Source organism: Panulirus ornatus, chromosome 14 (assembly GCF_036320965.1).
Source record: "Panulirus ornatus isolate Po-2019 chromosome 14, ASM3632096v1, whole genome shotgun sequence".
In the NCBI taxonomy this organism is placed as follows: domain Eukaryota; kingdom Metazoa; phylum Arthropoda; class Malacostraca; order Decapoda; family Palinuridae; genus Panulirus; species Panulirus ornatus.
In genome coordinates, this window is record NC_092237.1 from 51,016,253 (window position 1) to 51,033,652 (window position 17,400).

General features: G+C 41.5%; 1 protein-coding gene across 1 annotated transcript in view; it reads left to right on the forward strand.

Annotated features, from left to right (window-relative positions):
• The window catches only part of LOC139753404 (uncharacterized), an 83,343-nt gene that overhangs the window by 63,906 nt on the left and 2,037 nt on the right, over positions 1-17,400 (forward strand). Inside the window, exons 2-8 of the mRNA XM_071669866.1 lie at positions 2,501-2,732; positions 7,772-7,922; positions 9,673-9,749; positions 10,037-10,185; positions 13,786-13,890; positions 14,641-14,822; positions 15,214-16,346. Coding sequence (XP_071525967.1) covers positions 2,678-2,732; positions 7,772-7,922; positions 9,673-9,749; positions 10,037-10,185; positions 13,786-13,890; positions 14,641-14,822; positions 15,214-16,346 — 1,852 coding nt within the window. The 5' untranslated portion in view covers positions 2,501-2,677. The remainder of the gene's footprint in view (positions 1-2,500; positions 2,733-7,771; positions 7,923-9,672; positions 9,750-10,036; positions 10,186-13,785; positions 13,891-14,640; positions 14,823-15,213; positions 16,347-17,400) is intronic.

The following is a 17,400-nucleotide window of genomic DNA, read 5'->3' on the forward strand; positions in this document are numbered from 1 at the left end:
CTCTTGTGCTCTCTCAACCACACTCTTTTTATTGCCACACATGTCTCTTACCCTATTGTTACTTACTCGATCAAACCACCTCACACCACACATTGTCCTCAAACACCTCATTTCCAGCACATCCATCCTCCTGCGCACAACTCTATCCATAGCCCATGCCTCGCAACCATACAACATTGTTGGAACCACTATTCCTTCAAACATACCCATTTTTGCTTTCCGAGATAATGTTCTCGACTTCCACACATTCTTCAAGGCTCCCAGAATTTTCGCCCCCTCCCCCACCCTATGATCCACTTCCGCTTCCATGGTTCCATCCGCTGCCAGATCCACTTCCAGAGGGAAAAAATGCAATTGAGTGGGAGATGTATAAAAGAAAGAGACAGGAGGTCAAGAGAAAGGTGCAAGAGGTGAAAAAAAGGGCAAATGAGAGTTGGGGTGAGAGAGTATCAGTAAATTTTAGGGAGAATAAAAAGATGTTCGGGAAGGAGGTAAATAAAGTGCGTAAGACAAGGGAGCAAATGGGAACTTCGGTGAAGGGCGCAAATGGGGAGGTGATAACAAGTAGTGGTGATGTGAGAAGGAGATGGAGTGAGTATTTTGAAGGTTTGTTGAATGTGTTTGATGATAGAGTGGCAGATATAGGGTGTTTTGGTCGAGGTGGTGTGCAAAGTGAGAGGGTTAGGGAAAATGATTTGGTAAACAGAGAAGAGGTAGTGAAAGCTTTGCGGAAGATGAAAGCCGGCAAGGCAGCGGGTTTGGATGGTATTGCAGTGGAATTTATTAAAAAAGGGGGTGACTGTATTGTTGACTGGTTGGTAAGGTTATTTAATGTATGTATGACTCATGGTGAGGTGCCTGAGGATTGGCGGAATGCGTGCATAGTGCCATTGTACAAAGGCAAAGGGGATAAGAGTGAGTGCTCAAATTACAGAGGTATAAGTTTGTTGAGTATTCCTGGTAAATTATATGGAGAGGTATTGATTGAGAGGGTGAAGGCATGTACAGAGCATCAGATTGGGGAAGAGCAGTGTGGTTTCAGAAGTGGTAGAGGATGTGTGGATCAGGTGTTTGCTTTGAAGAATGTATGTGAGAAATACTTAGAAAAGCAAATGGATTTGTATGTAGCATTTATGATCTGGAGAAGGCATATGATAGAGTTGATAGAGATGCTCTGTGGAAGGTATTAAGAATATATGGTGTGGGAGGAAAGTTGTTAGAAGCAGTGAAAAGTTTTTATCGAGGATGTAAGGCATGTGTACGTGTAGGAAGAGAGGAAAGTGATTGGTTCTCAGTGAATGTAGGTTTGCGGCAGGGGTGTGTGATGTCTCCATGGTTGTTTAATTTGTTTATGGATGGGGTTGTTAGGGAGGTAAATGCAAGAGTTTTGGAAAGAGGGGCAAGTATGAAGTCTGTTGGGGATGAGAGAGCTTGGGAAGTGAGTCAGTTGTTGTTCGCTGATGATACAGCGCTGGTGGCTGATTCATGTGAGAAACTGCAGAAGCTGGTGACTGAGTTTGGAAAAGTGTGTGGAAGAAGAAAGTTAAGAGTAAATGTGAATAAGAGCAAGGTTATTAGGTACAGTAGGGTTGAGGGTCAAGTCAATTGGGAGGTGAGTTTGAATGGAGAAAAACTGGAGGAAGTGAAGTGTTTTAGATATCTGGGAGTGGATCTGGCAGCGGATGGAACCATAGAAGCGGAAGTGGATCATAGGGTGGGGGAGGGGGCGAAAATCCTGGGGGCCTTGAAGAATGTGTGGAAGTCGAGAACATTATCTCGGAAAGCAAAAATGGGTATGTTTGAAGGAATAGTGGTTCCAACAATGTTGTATGGTTGCGAGGCGTGGGCTATGGATAGAGTTGTGCGCAGGAGGATGGATGTGCTGGAAATGAGATGTTTGAGGACAATGTGTGGTGTGAGGTGGTTTGATCGAGTGAGTAACGTAAGGGTAAGAGAGATGTGTGGAAATAAAAAGAGCGTGGTTGAGAGAGCAGAATAGGGTGTTTTGAAGTGGTTTGGGCACATGGAGAGGATGAGTGAGGAAAGATTGACCAAGAGGATATATGTGTCGGAGGTGGAGGGAACAGAGGAGAAGAGGGAGACCAAATTGGAGGTGGAAAGATGGAGTGAAAAAGATTTTGTGTGATCGGGGCCTGAACATGCAGGAGGGTGAAAGGAGGGCAAGGAATAGAGTGAATTGGAGCGATGTGGTATACCGGGGTTGACGTGCTGTCAGTGGATTGAAGCAGGGCATGTGAAGCGTCTGGGGTAAACCATGGAAAGCTGTGTAGGTATGTATATTTGCGTGTGTGGACGTATGTATATACATGTGTATGGGGGGGGGGTGGGGCCATTTCTTTCGTCTGTTTCCTTGCGCTACCTCGCAAACGCGGGAGACAGCGACAAAGTATAATAAAAAAAAATAATATAAAGATTTTCATTCTTGATTTCCTTGCTTGTTAACGTTATTTCTCTAATTAAAAAACTGCAAAAATTTCAGCTCCTTCCACCCACCCAATCTTTCAAATGTTTTGTGATTGAGGCTGTTAATCTCCACACTCATCAATCACCATGAAAGAAACTAAATGAGGGCAAGTCTCCTCTTGCAAAGGACTCGGCAACAACATCCTACCACAGGGAGCTCTACCAGGACTCAGGTGTGTCTGTGGCTAGCATCATGACACCCCAACGTTTGACGGCTGCTGTGCTCTTCTTCTTGATCCTGTTATACGGTTAGTAACAGAACAACTGCAATGTACATGGAGACCCCAAATTATCCATATTAAATTAACTTAAATTTTTCGTTTCACGGTTATGTAAACTTGATATATATTAATGTTGATGGAGACTTTATTTTGTAAATAAAATGGAATCCTTATTTGCTGTCCTAACTTAATATAATTCAAAAGTGACATTTGTTTATGTTTTACGTAGAATTACTCTCCTGTAATTTCCTTGTCCTTTCACTGTATTTAGATTAACTAAATATTAAGTATTAACTTATTACCATAAGTATTTAAGAATTCGCTCCACGGCTGCACAGGAATGGGCTATCTCAACTCATTTATTTAGATGTGTGGTTAATCACTAAGGGGATAAAAAAATCCCAAGTCAATTGTTGCAGAAGGCGATCGAAATAGATGCCCGCCATCAGCATAAGATTAAATACAACAAGGTCAGAGTACTCTCCGATATTCTAATTTTACGAGCATATGCCTGATCAGAAAGACGGTGTACATACGGTAGGCTTATATATAATGACAGTGTTTGATGGAATATAGTAAATTATATATACTTTTTTTTTCCATACTATTCGCCATCTCCCGCGTTAGCGAGGGAGCGTAAAGAACAGAGGACAGCCTTTGAGGGAAATCCTCACTTGGACCCCTTTCTGTTCCTTCTTTTGGAAAATAAAAAACGAGAGGAGAGGATTTCCAGCCCCCCCCACCCCCCCCCCCCCCCCCCCGCTCCCTCCCCTTTTAGTCGCCTTCTACGACACGCAGGGAATACGTGGGAAGTATTCTTTCTCTCCTATCCCCAGCGATAATATATATATATATATATATATATATATATATATATATATATATATATATATATATATATATATATATATATATATATATATAAATCTTTTTCTTTCATATTATCCGCCATTTCCCGCGTTAGCGAGGTAGCATTAAGAACAGAGGACTGGGCCTTTGAGGGAAATATCCTCATCTGGCCCCCTTCTCTGTTCCTTCTTTTGAAAAAAAAAAAAAAAAAAAACAAGAGGGGAGGATTTCCAGCCCCCCGCTCCCTTCCCTTTTAGTCGCCTCCTACGACACGCAGGGAATACGTGGGAAGTATTCTTTCTCCCCTATCCCCAGGGGTTATATATATATATATATATATATATATATATATATATATATATATATATATATATATATATATATTAGAAAGGGTAGTGAGTGGTGGGATGAAGAAGTAAGATTATTAGTGAAAGAGAAAAGAGAGGCATTTGGACGATTTTTGCAGGGAAAAAATGCAATTGAGTGGGAGATGTATAAAAGAAAGAGACAGGAGGTCAAGAGAAAGGTGCAAGAGGTGAAAAAGAGGGCAAATGAGAGTTGGGGTGAGAGAGTATCATTAAATTTTAGGGAGAATAAAAAGATGTTCTGGAAGGAGGTAAATAAAGTGCGTAAGACAAGGGAGCAAATGGGAACTTCAGTGAAGGGCGCAAATGGGGAGGTGATAACAAGTAGTGGTGATGTGAGAAGGAGATGGAGTGAGTATTTTGAAGGTTTGTTGAATGTGTTTGATGATAGAGTGGCAGATATAGGGTGTTTTGGTCGAGGTGGTGTGCAAAGTGAAAGGGTTAGGGAAAATGATTTGGTAAACAGAGAAGAGGTAGTAAAAGTTTTGCGGAAGATGAAAGCCGGCAAGGCAGCAGGTTTGGATGGTATTGCAGTGGAATTTATTAAAAAAAAGGGGGTGACTGTATTGTTGACTGGTTGGTAAGGTTATTTAATGTATGTATGACTCATGGTGAGGTGTCCAATCACATGGACAATCACATGTTTACCAATTGGCGTCCTAGCTTCGTCTCTTCGATGTATATCAACTGACTGCTATATTCCTCTCTTGTGTCTCCCCTAATGATGTGATTATTACACGAAAGTGCACTTGGGACCTTTTCGTGTTTCATTTTCCCCGTGGACTCATAGGAACATATATATATATATATATATATATATATATATATATATATATATATATATATATATATATATATATATATATATATATATATTATACTAATTGCCATTTCCCGCATTAGCGAGGTAGCGTTAAGAACAGAGGATGAGGACTGGGCCTTTGAGGGAATATCCTCACCTGGCCCCTTTCTCTGTTTCTTCTTTTGGAAAAAAAAAAAAAAATATATATATATATATATATATATATATAACTATATATATATATATATATATATATATATATATATATATATATATATATATATATATATATATATATATATATATATAGTTATGTATACGTGCGTGTGTTGGCGTTTATGTATATACATGTGTATGTGTGTAGGTTGGGCCATTCTTTCGTCTGTTTCCTTGCGCTACCTCGCTAACGCGGGAGACAGCGACAAAGTACAATAAAAAAATCAATATATATATATATATATATATATATATATATATATATATATATATATATATATATATATATATATCAAGACAAGCTGTTAGAGTTATCGACGTAGGGCATTTCCCCTCTAATTCTACATAGCCCAATACAAAAATGTTTTGGCATAGCGGATGGAGAAATTGTGACACGTTACTTTACCAGGGATGCGTGAGCCAACCTGGCGAGTTATTGTATCTTTACACCATACCCGGAACCCGGCCAGTTTTAGGCTACTTGGCCACTTGCAGTCTATCCAGTCACTTGTACAGTACCCGCCACATCGTAGACGGTTATATCCAGCCATCTGCAAGGCTACCCGGATAGTTGTAAACTCTCCAATACTTTAGGGAAAATGGTTATGCCCGGCATATCTTAAACCCAGAGATGGCAGCAACCACAAAGAACAGCTGGCCAATTGGACGAACATAAAGAAATTCAAATAACAACAGTCCACTAGGTCCTTTCCAGGCTGTTTGTAATGAAGGGGATACCACTGACACTAGGAACATTCCAAAACCTAAATAACAGATTTGTGAGTACAAGAGATGTGATCCCCACGAGTGTAGAGTTCCCTCCCATTAGTTATACTGAAGTGGGTTCGTGCACTTTGAATGAGCTCGGCTCACGCGATATAGTGTTCCCAAAGCATGCTCGTCTCTTTGGGCAGGATATTTCGTTACAACTTTCTCCGATTTATTGACTATGGAGACACAATGTACCAGAGATATAAACATGATAATAGTATACATATTTCTGGAAAAAAAGGATCTTAGTAGTGTCAGATGATTGTAAAGGCTCCAATCATATATTCTAAATGTTCTGCATTAGATTAAACCTGTTATGGTTCCTGATTCTGAAAAGAAGGTCGAGTCACGTTACTTGAACATTGCTTGTCGTGCCCGAGTTGCGTTGTGATTTCAGCAAGTTAACCCTGACTATCGATCAGGAATGTTCATACGTGACAATCTGATAAAAAGGCGCTCTACATTATCATTTAAGGATTTCAGCTCATACTCCTCGGCCGTACAAACTGCGTTTCCACTAGAGCTCAAGAAGGTGTGACAAGCACAGGGTGACTGACTTAGGCTAGGATTCAGTGACACTGACTGACTGTATTGCAAACTTTAAAAAGTTTAGTCAGTGGATCCGACGAAACTCAACGAGTTAACACCTTGAACAACAAAGGTTTGTGATAGGCTGTTCCCTCGCTCACCGCGTGACCTATGAAACCTTTCCAGATATTTGAACACCTTATCAATTCCCAAACTTTACAATACCATTAACTCCAAAGTGACAGTATTGTATACTTTTCATCAGTGAATTAAACGTTTCTCAAGTTTTCTCACTAATCATTCGTTTCCATGAAAATAATTGTGTCGTGTGTTTGGTTCCTATAGTTTTCGGGATTACTATATTGTGTTCCACTTAGTGCCATTCGACTGATGGCCATTGATTCAGGAAACACTGGCTGATTGCTTCCTAGGATTTAGGCCAAGTAGTATGGCTCTATCAAATCACTTTATTAGTAATGAACTCTTAAAATCTACAACGTTCAGTAGCAGTGTGGGGGTAGGTTAGGATAGGATATATCTTCAGCGACCAACAGAGGTAAGGACATTGATCAGTTAAGTGACTTGTAAAGAAAGGAGCGCTTGTGAGGAGTTCCTTGAATGTGAATACCTAAGACTGCTGAAAGGTGGTAGGTGGCATGTGTAGGTGTTTGGTGCCCGTTAAGTTTTAAGCAATGATGAAATTTGTTCGTTGTGTATACTGAGGTGTTCACTAACAATGACGGGTTAACTGGATGCAAATGCTTAGGTAAATGTTTACTGGTGCGCTGTACCACGATTGTCATGTCATCCTTGTATGAGAGTCTTCATCGGCAAACTTATATATTCGAAACTTTGGATAGTGAGAGATGGGTGAGTGAGGCCGACCAGCACGGCGCCTGTTATTTCTAAACTTAATCTAAATTTCCAACGTCGTTACCGTAAAAATTCATGGTGCTTCAGCGTCTTTACACGCACACATCATCGTGAAGTCTTTTGAGTGCGTGGAGAATCACAAAGCTTCAACAAAAGCCGTCTCTGGATATCCTCATCATCTTAGAATGTTCCTGAATATTGAGAATAGTTCGCCCTCTCGCTATTTCCTCCTGATAAGAATATCTTTAGCAAATGAAATGATATTAAGGGCAATTCTCTTACGTGTTTCAGTCAGAAACTTTATCTCGTACATCTTCAGGTTATTAAGATGTAAGAGAAACTTAACGTTGAAATGTAAGATCAAAATGAGCCATTAATGTCTGTAAAATCCTCGAGTCTCCTCGTCACTGCAGCTAATTCAAGAACTCATTCAGTGTTTGATAACGGTATTTCTCTTGCTTTAATACAGCTATTCTTATCCACAGATTCTGATAAACTTTGCGTATATAGATGCACATTACCGGTAACTGGTGTTCATTCCCCGGGTTTCAAGACTTAAAGGTAAACTCTGAGTACCAGTCTGTGTATTCGCCTGCAGTAGGACTGCAAGTCATCAGCTGACTAAGGCACTTTACTAACAAAGAGTTCCTCTTACCCGGCAGGGAGCGAAGGTCAGCAGACGCCGTCCAAGGTGAAGGTATACAGCCTGCAGCGGGGAGCATGGACGAAACCTTCCATCAAGGTTTACATCCGTTACGACTTCCCCGCCGACCTGGGCTCCGTCAGTAACGTCTCCATCTGCTACAGGATCAGGTCTGCACGATGATGGTACTGTGAAAATATTTGACAGTAAGGAAAAAAATGTTCTAAAAGTTCCTTTGTAAACATGCAAACGAGATATTGAGATGCTGACTGACCTAGACGAAAATAATGAAAACAAACCAGGACCTAGATTAAATGGGGTGTTTTAGGTACCTAGGAGTGAAATAGGCATCAAAGGGTTGCAGTGAATCATTAAGGAAGCCAAAGTCCTGGGTACAATGAGTAGTGTGTTGGATATGTTTGAGGGAAGTGTTGTATGGATGAGAGTCTTTCACCATAAATGCAAAAAGAATGGAAGAGGATGGAAAGGACAGTATGATAGAGGCCGGTCGATGGTGTAAGAAATGACAATGTACATCAGAGAGAATCGTGGTACTAAAGGCAATGTGAATGAGATAGCTGACCGAGGTGTGCTGAAGACATATGGGGAAGATAAGTGAAGAAAAAACGGCCGAAGAGGATGTAGTATATGTCAGAAGTGGACGGAGGAGAGGGAGTGGGATATCAAGAAAAGTACAGAAAGATAAGAGTAAAAGTGACCCTGAGGCATGCATGAGAGAATAAATTGAGTTGATGTGGTAATGAAGGGGCGACATGGTGTTCGAGTTCGACAGTGAAGCAGTCAAGGTGAAGTGTGTTAGGGAATAAGTTGTAGATGATAAGTTCTCGTGTCTTTGTATTATAAATGATGGCTAGAGAGTGGATAAGGCTGTTTGTTGCTCGACTGTTCCTGACGCTGTCTCGCTGAAGTATATATATATATATATATATATATATATATATATATATATATATATATATATATATATATATATATATATATATATATATCTTTTCTTTTTTCTTTCAAACTATTCGCCATTTCCCGCGTTAGCAAGGTAGCGTTAAGAACAGAGGACTGGGCCTCTGAGGGAATATCTGTTTCCTTGCGCTACCTCGCTAACGCGGGAGACAACGGCAAAAAAAAAAAAATATATATATATATATATATATATATATATATATATATATATATATATATATATATATATATTGCTTTTATCCACTTTGAAACTGATATCGAAACATCGATTACGTGATATTGTAGGATACTTAACACCTTTCCAAGATATAAAGTGCCACTTAATGATACAACTCAGAGTGTCACTGTGGGTCACTTGATCCATCCCTAAGGATACAAGATGATATCTGAAGACAATTAGAACATTCTTAAGGGTTACAACCTGAAAAATATCGCACATTTCCTCGGTGACAGTACAAGGCACTGACGGTGTAACATTAAAACCTGTCCGGAAATACTTTAAAGTCAGATTTGTGTATGGAAACCCCCCCTTCAAGGTCATGTACGACGTTAAGTTGTCCTCGAAGGTACAAGATGACGTTATAAGACAACTAACCCTACATAAGTTGACATTTTAAGAAAACCTGTTCACAAAGGCATGAGGAGACGCTGTGAGACGGTCAGTCTTTCCACAGAGACGAAGTGACAAACGTGTAAAGTATATGATTCGATTTCTTTGTGAGTTTTTTTTTCAAAGCACCAGAACCTGATAGTTATTCAGTGCCTTTTACCACGTAAAATGATATCTAAAATCTGATTTACATAACTATATCTTAACTTTATAATTTCCAATGAAATACGATTTTTCACTGATTATATCATGGATTTTGATTTTAATACAAATGCTTTCCAGTATTTCGTTATACTAAGTGTGTGTGTGTGTGTTTATGTATGCCTCAGGTTGGAGAGGTTCGCTGACTACAATATTCATCTCTCGTACGCCACCAGCCACAAGGATGCCAACGCACTACTCTTTTGTAAGTCCCTTTTTAACAGTTTCCCGTTTGGAGAAAGATTTCCTGTTCTGCCGTTCCATTAAGTCAGTTATGCAACTTGGCGCAATCTAAAACTTCTAAAAATAGAAAATAAAAAAAGTTATCTACAGCCATTTTACTTCAAGTCATTTACAGTCACAGATGTCTTTTGTCTTTTAAAATACCCAAACATAATCCAAAAGTAATCCATGGTTTCTCAGCAGCAAGTCACATGTACATAAACTACTCATTGCAAGTAAATGTGTCGCCTGATAAACCAACTCGCGCAGACAACATGGCGACGCAGATGCTGGCCTTTGTCAACAACCTGGAGCAGACGCTAACGACCACCTCGCCCCTGGAGCTGTTCCCGGAGACGTGGAACCACTTCTGCCACGTCCTCACGTCAGGGTCTTACACGCTTTACTGGCAGGGAAAGGCAAGTAGTCTGGGGTGAGGCAGGAATGCAAGTTTAAAGCGACACTGGTACGTCCAAATTCCAATTTGAATCCGTGTGTTTTTTCTAACTAGGCAACTCAGAATTTCACTGTGAGACGCCAATGAGTTTGTTTTTTTTCTTCCCTGGTTCGATTACAGACTAATGCTGCCGTGTTTACCAGAGCTGTGCCAATATCGACACTGAAACTACAGGTAAAACACTGCATGAACTGTCCTCTAACCACATAACTTCTCCGAGAAGTTACAGATTTCACAAAACTATTAAAACAAAAATTACCATTCGCAGGTAATACCATACCACAGAACAAATAATAAAAACAAAATCCCAAAACATACTGAAAGGCTTACGACTAACTGGCAATCCTTCCTCAATACGAACCACTAAACCCACAGCAGGCAATTCTGGCGCCCGTTGAAGATCAACACTATCTGTATCAACCCAGCACATGAAGCACTTCTGACCCATTCCAGTGACATCCTCCGAACAGGAAAGACAAGAAAAACCTAGACAGTCAACCCAGAAACAATTGCTCACTCACCCTTCACTCCCACGGCACAGGCAGCGCAACCAAAACTTTCAGGAACACTTGCAACAGATGCTGACATATCAACCTTCTATGCGAAATACTTTGATCCAGATGCAGTCCAAGCATTTACAAATATCTTCAGCCACTCCTGGCTACACAGACAATCCTCTGACATTTGGAAACTTAATACGAGTCCTAAAACCCTGCAAACCCCTCAGGTCCCCGGCCTCTTACCGCCCTGGCTCACTTCTGTCTTCAGTATCCAAACTCTGAAACACTGATCCACAACAGAATCAAACAGAATATCTACCCACACAACATGGTTTCAGACCCAGTCACTCCACTACTACACCACACACAGACGACGTATCCTAGACGGCTTCAACCAGCCACAACCAACGTCTCTCCCGCATGACAACAGTGGCGATAGACGTCTGCAAAGCATGACGCTTTCCGCAACACATCCTTACACAAAAGATTCTTGACGCTACACTCCAGAAATAATGATAAGTGGCTAGACAACTTCACAGCCGGCCGCCAAAAGGCTTCACTCGCAACACAGTTCCCCAAGGAGCATATTTTTCTCTCCAGCCCTATTCAGTCTCCTTACATGACCTTTCGTTACCTTCTGCAGACCACAACATAAAGGCTCTTTCATACGCTGACGACTACAACCACAGAACTCTGACACCATAGAAACCCATCAACAATTGTGTAACACTATATGACACGTTTAGAACACCCAGAACAGTTTGCATCTCCACAGAAGTCTTCATCACCCTTTTGATCCCAGATAGACACAAATCCAACCGGCAGCCTTCAATCACCTTGAATGGCTAATCAATCCCACACAACAACACACTAGCAATCCTAAGCATCACATACAACATACAGGACATTCACTCTCAACGCCACAATGATTAACACAAAAACAGTAACTGGTACCAGAATCAGACAAGAGAAAGAATCCCTTAATATCCTCTCCAAACAACACATCCGCTCCACCCTCAACGACACCTCATCATCTTGGTTATCCACATCAAGAGGAAACAACAAAGCCGCAAGCCACACTAAACAAAGCGGCCAGAACGACCATAAATGCCAGACAGCCACGGACACAAAACCTACAAGATGAAACTTTGATCCTCCCAATTCAATAACACCTTAATATGCTCGGCATTCACTTCCTTGCAACAGCACTAGACCCCATCCAAACCACTACCTAACCAACTACCAACCACTAACAAGAAACAAGAAGCTTACCCCTGCTTCACACTTCAGCAACGTAGACTCGCACCCTACCCAAATGAACAATAATGGGAAAGTATACCCACACCAAAATGTCCCAACGAGCACTGAACAACCATCCTCCCAACTCAGTCTTAAAACACTACCCTACTAGTCAAACACCCATCTGAAAAACCACAATCCCCAGACATATACGAGTTATACTTTTTCGTTAACATCCTTAACAAACCCCATCCTTAGAACACTGCAAGCAGCGATTTAACTTATCTGAAGGCTTCCCATTTCCTCGGTGCAAGGCAAGGAACGTTTCCTGTTCACCGACAAGCACGCTCCTTTCATAGAGGTACACACACACTACACTTCTGACCCGCAGAAGTATATATATATATATATATATATATATATATATATATATATATATATATATATATATATATATATATATATATATATATATATATTGTGTGAGTGTACAATTAGTCTCCCTTCACTATATACTTCTGTGAGTGTTTCAGCATACCCATCAGTACATATACGTGTTGTGTGATGATCTATCAACAAGCTGACGATCTGTACAAGGAATTCCACCACAGTCCTCGCCCACTGCGTGAAAAAATGTTCACTGCATTGTTTACCACAACAGTCCCTCCCACAAGCGGTGGCTCGGGCATGTCGTTGTTGTTCTGCGAGTCACTATGGGTCAACACAAGCGCTGGAGACTATCGTCACCGCCCGGGTTCTGGAAACTTAGATCAATAACGCGGGAGAAACCACTGTGCCTGGGCTTATGTCCCTACCGAAACAACACATAACGCATTTTTTTTCAGCATATTTTTTGCCAATTTCATTTTTACAGATGGAATCACGAAAAAAGAATAGAAATAACGAGTGGCTTAGGTATATTCACGCAACCGTTTCTTACATCTGTGTACACTGTATTCGCCTTCAACATTTAAGTGTGAACAAGATCATAAAATGATAGTTCGTTTGATTCCACACCAACAACAAATTCTACACACCCACCCATCCTCACACACACACACAAACATCATGTTGTTCCCTCGATTACATGAACTGGGTTATACCCTGAGTGACTTTACTGGTCCTCGTGCTACTGACCATTGGTCCAGGGTCCATCTGCTGGCCATATAAAGACCCGGGTCCGTCTGCTGGCTCTGGAACTTTCCTCAACAAGTCAGTGTGTTGCGGTGGTACTTGGCTGCGTCTTAGTTTATCGTAATGTATGTGTGTGGGAGGTCTTAACCCTGTGGGGATGTATTATTCCCTCTGCTTGGAGTCCTTAGACCACGTTCTTTCTTGTAATTTCAGGCCTTTGGCCATGTTCTTCCCTCTGACTGGAAGCCTTAGATCCTGTTTTTCCCTTTGACTAGAGGCCATAAACTATGTTCTTCTATACCTTACTGAGAAAACGACCAGGTTTTTCCTAAAATACTCTTCGTTACAGCAGGCTTTGAACTGCGTTGTTCCTCGTGACTGGAAGGCCTTAGAGGCATTGTATCCGAGTAGTGAAAGATCTTTCCTGCGGCTTGAGGACGCAAAATGTGTTATTCTTATGGCTGGAGAACCTTAATTGTACCCTTTCACAGTGACAGGGAAACCTGGAATATGTTCTTGTCACCAGAGAATTGAAGTGTGACTGTATGAAGTTGTACTGTTCTCTGTAACTGGATTAAAATGTGCTCTCCTCAGTCTAGATTTAACCATGTTTTCCTCTGTGGCTGGTAAAGCAGACTTTAAAAGTTCGTATCGGTTGTGGAACTTTTCTCATCCTGGTGTTCCTGCAGAGGTATGGCTGGTCGTCACCAGCGGAGGCGAAGTACCTGCTCACCGGAACACTCATCATCGGCCAGGAACAAGACTCGATGGCGGTCGACTTCGCTGCTTCCCAGGTTAGCACTACTTTCTTTTCCTTTTTCCTTTACTGTTATGCGAAGTTGTGAGCGAGGATTATTGGTCTTATCATAAAAACATGAGATAGAAATAACTCAGGCAAAATTAAAGTCTAGTCAGAGCTGGAGTTAAAAGAGCCATAGTCATACCATCCCAGTGGTATATGTCCTGCAACATTCACTTCCAGATGGCCCCTCACTATCCCTTGTACCACTGTCTCAGGAATCCCATCACTGTCCCAATATCACTGCCTCAGGGATCCCAACATTGTCCCAGTATCACTGCCTCAGGGATCCAACCATTGTCCCAGTTGTACCTACCATCAAGGAGTATCCACCTGGCTCTGAAATAGATATTGGAGCTGTTGCGTTTGTCATCTTGTAAAGAGTAATTCTATAAACACATAAATATGTATCCAAAGTGCCACTGTTCTGGAAAATGAACCTTCCGGTCATATATTACAAAGTCAGTCACACTTGTTATATGCTGTTTTGATAAAACTTGCAGGTATCTGCTCTAGATTATACGCCAGAGGCTTCTTAAAGGGGAGAAACTATCGTACCGTAAAACAAGGGATGGAAAAGGTTTCGCCATCCTAGGTACGGTGTCCTGGTTTTCTACCAAAGATCATTACAGAATGCTGCTACTACGGAATGACATGCTTAAGTTGAACCGACGTGTTTGTTAATGCATAAAGACTACCTCTAGTTCAACTCGAGGTTACACTCACTGGCTGCGTCGCCCACCAGGTCCTCTTAGGGGATGTGGCGCAGATGAGCTTCTGGGACCGGGAGCTTTCGGTCTCAGAGGTGGAGGACATGGCCGCATGTCGCTCCAACATTAGGGGCAACGTCTTCAGCTTCGACACCCACAATGTTCAGTTGGCCGGAGATGTTCCTGTAGATACACTGCTTCTGGAGGACCTTTGTCGGTAATTATGTTTCTATCAAGCGTGGGCATGAGGAGCTGAGAGGACTTTGATAAGATGATCATTGTTATGCAAGAATGTCGTGAAGACATTCATCATTAGATTTAGTTTTCACCCATTCATTGGAGGAATTGTTAAAAAAAATATAGTTAAAAATGATAGCATAGTTATTCACTATTGATGTTATGGATATCATTTGTAACTTAATGGGTAATGTGGGGTCCGTATGCAAGGGGGTGGTACGTAAGATTGCTATTAAAGTGAAAGTAGGGTTAACTAAGAGATCAAAATTGAAGTTGAATCTGTCAACTTAAGTGCATGACGGAAGCAGTCATTCTGCAGTATAGTCTTTAACCCTCAGGAACATATTAGTGACGCATCTTTCCTCTTCCAGGTCTTGGCCTAATTACCTGTTGCTGCCAGAGAAACGCAGTGTGTCAGCCTCGCAGGCTCAGTGTCAGCTACTCAACGCTCCCATGGCTGTTCCTACTTCTAACGAGGACAACAACCTCTTGAGGAAGATCCTCTTGCCGTTCATGGAGACTTGCAGCAGCACCCCGTGGAAACTGTGGTTGGGTGTCACAGACCAAGACGAGGAAGGTGTTTGGGTAGACGTGAACACCAAGAAACCGGTTGAGTATCAAAATTTTGTACTTCCATATCCATATGGAGGTTCTGTAGAGAACTGCGCTGCAATGTTTCCTGATGGAGCTTGGAGCGATGCTAAATGTAACCTGAAGAAGTGTAGCTCATGTGAAATCAAACCATCCGAGTTCTTACGTTTACGCGGTTTGTGTTTTGAGGAGGAGCACGAGACTCGGTTCCGTGTCGGTGGCTATGTAGATGGGAGGCCCTTGTTTCGGGGGTTCTACAACCTTCTCATCATGTGGGACAAAAACAATGCACAGTGGCTACTACGGAACACTGTCAATACTACTTTAGCTTCAATGTCTCCTTCAGACTTAGAGGAATATCCCCTGGGTCAGAAAATTTGGACGGTAAGACACTTATTATGTGGGTCACACCCAGGAGCCAACCTGAACCTCAGTCTCTCCCCTTGCACCACTAGTCACTTCATGTGTCGCTCCGGCCAGTGCATCGCCCACCGTCACCGCTGCAATATGAGATACGAATGTAGTGATGGCAGCGACGAAGACGACTGTGACATCGTCAATTTACGTGGGGGATACAGGCGTCACCTGACGCCGCCGGTCCATGCTGGTGTCTCCCTTGTCGTTACGCCCAACATCACGCTGAGTCGCATCATGGCTGTGGATGATGCAGAAATGGCAGTCACGATCGAGTTCCGGGTGAGGCTCACTTGGCTGGACGATAGGCTGAGTTTCAGTCACCTAGAAAGCACGAACAAAGGAGCTGTATTGTCTGATGAGGATATCAGGAAGATCTGGATTCCTCAGTACCGGTTGACCAACCTTAAAGGAGGCCAGATGCAGCTGCTTCAGGAGTCTGTGCGAATCGCCACAGCTCAAAATCCAAAGCTTCCGGATTTCAACAACGTGAAAATGGGTTAGTATTTCCTCGTTTACTCTCCTGTCTCGAATATTCCGTCGAGTGTACCCATTTATTGCCCTTTACTATTCAAAAGCTACCCTTCATACCATTCATCTCTACTTTGTAAATTTTTTTCTTTGGTCAGCTGACATATTTTGCCGAACGATAATGCTCAACCTTTACCGTGCCACATCCACATCTCACCGCTGATGCTCATCTACCGAATTTCTTATCGTTGATCTTTTAGAATCTTTTGGAGCAGCTTTGAGGCTCAAGCTCAAGCCTTTGCATTAAGTATCCCAATTCATGCTCTTGGAATTGTTCATATTCTTATATTTTCCTCCATATTTTCTTTTGTCTGGATTCAGCTCAGCTAAAGTAATCTCATATCATGAACTCTATGGTCGCTGCATATCTAAAGATCTGCTTTTATTCACGTCACGATAATGACGTCATTTTTGCGTCAATGATCCTGTTGTATTCCATAGCAAGTTGTTTCAGGAAGTTCTTCAGAACAGATTCCGAGAAATTAAACCAAGTCCCATATCCCCATGCAGGTCCTAACGCACCCAAACAATTTACCTGCACTTAAAATTCCCATCTAGAGGACTTTACTATGACAGTCCAAGGCAGGTTTGGGCACCCCTTGAACTTCATTATACCTTAAGTGTTCTTAAAAACACCTTCAGGATTTTTTTAATTTCTTTGTTTTTGTTTTTAGGGGGACTGTAAACTTGTACAAGGAGGGGAAACTTGTCAATCGTAGTTTTCTCCGTTATGTACCGTACGAAAGATCCATCATGTAATGTAGATTTAAGATTTTTCTTTGTAAGAGGATATCACATTTTCTCCTTTCACTCTTAGAAATATCATTTGGAAAAAATATCTGCATATGAATACACTTACTTAACTCTTCAGTTATCTTTCCTATGATATCTGGGTTGACTTCCTTCATGCAAACTTGAGATATAAGATATATATCTTTTAACCTATGTTTTATGTTCATGATTCTACCTACTACTTGAATTTCTTGTTTCAGTACTACTGTAGGTGTCCCTTTTTATAGTAT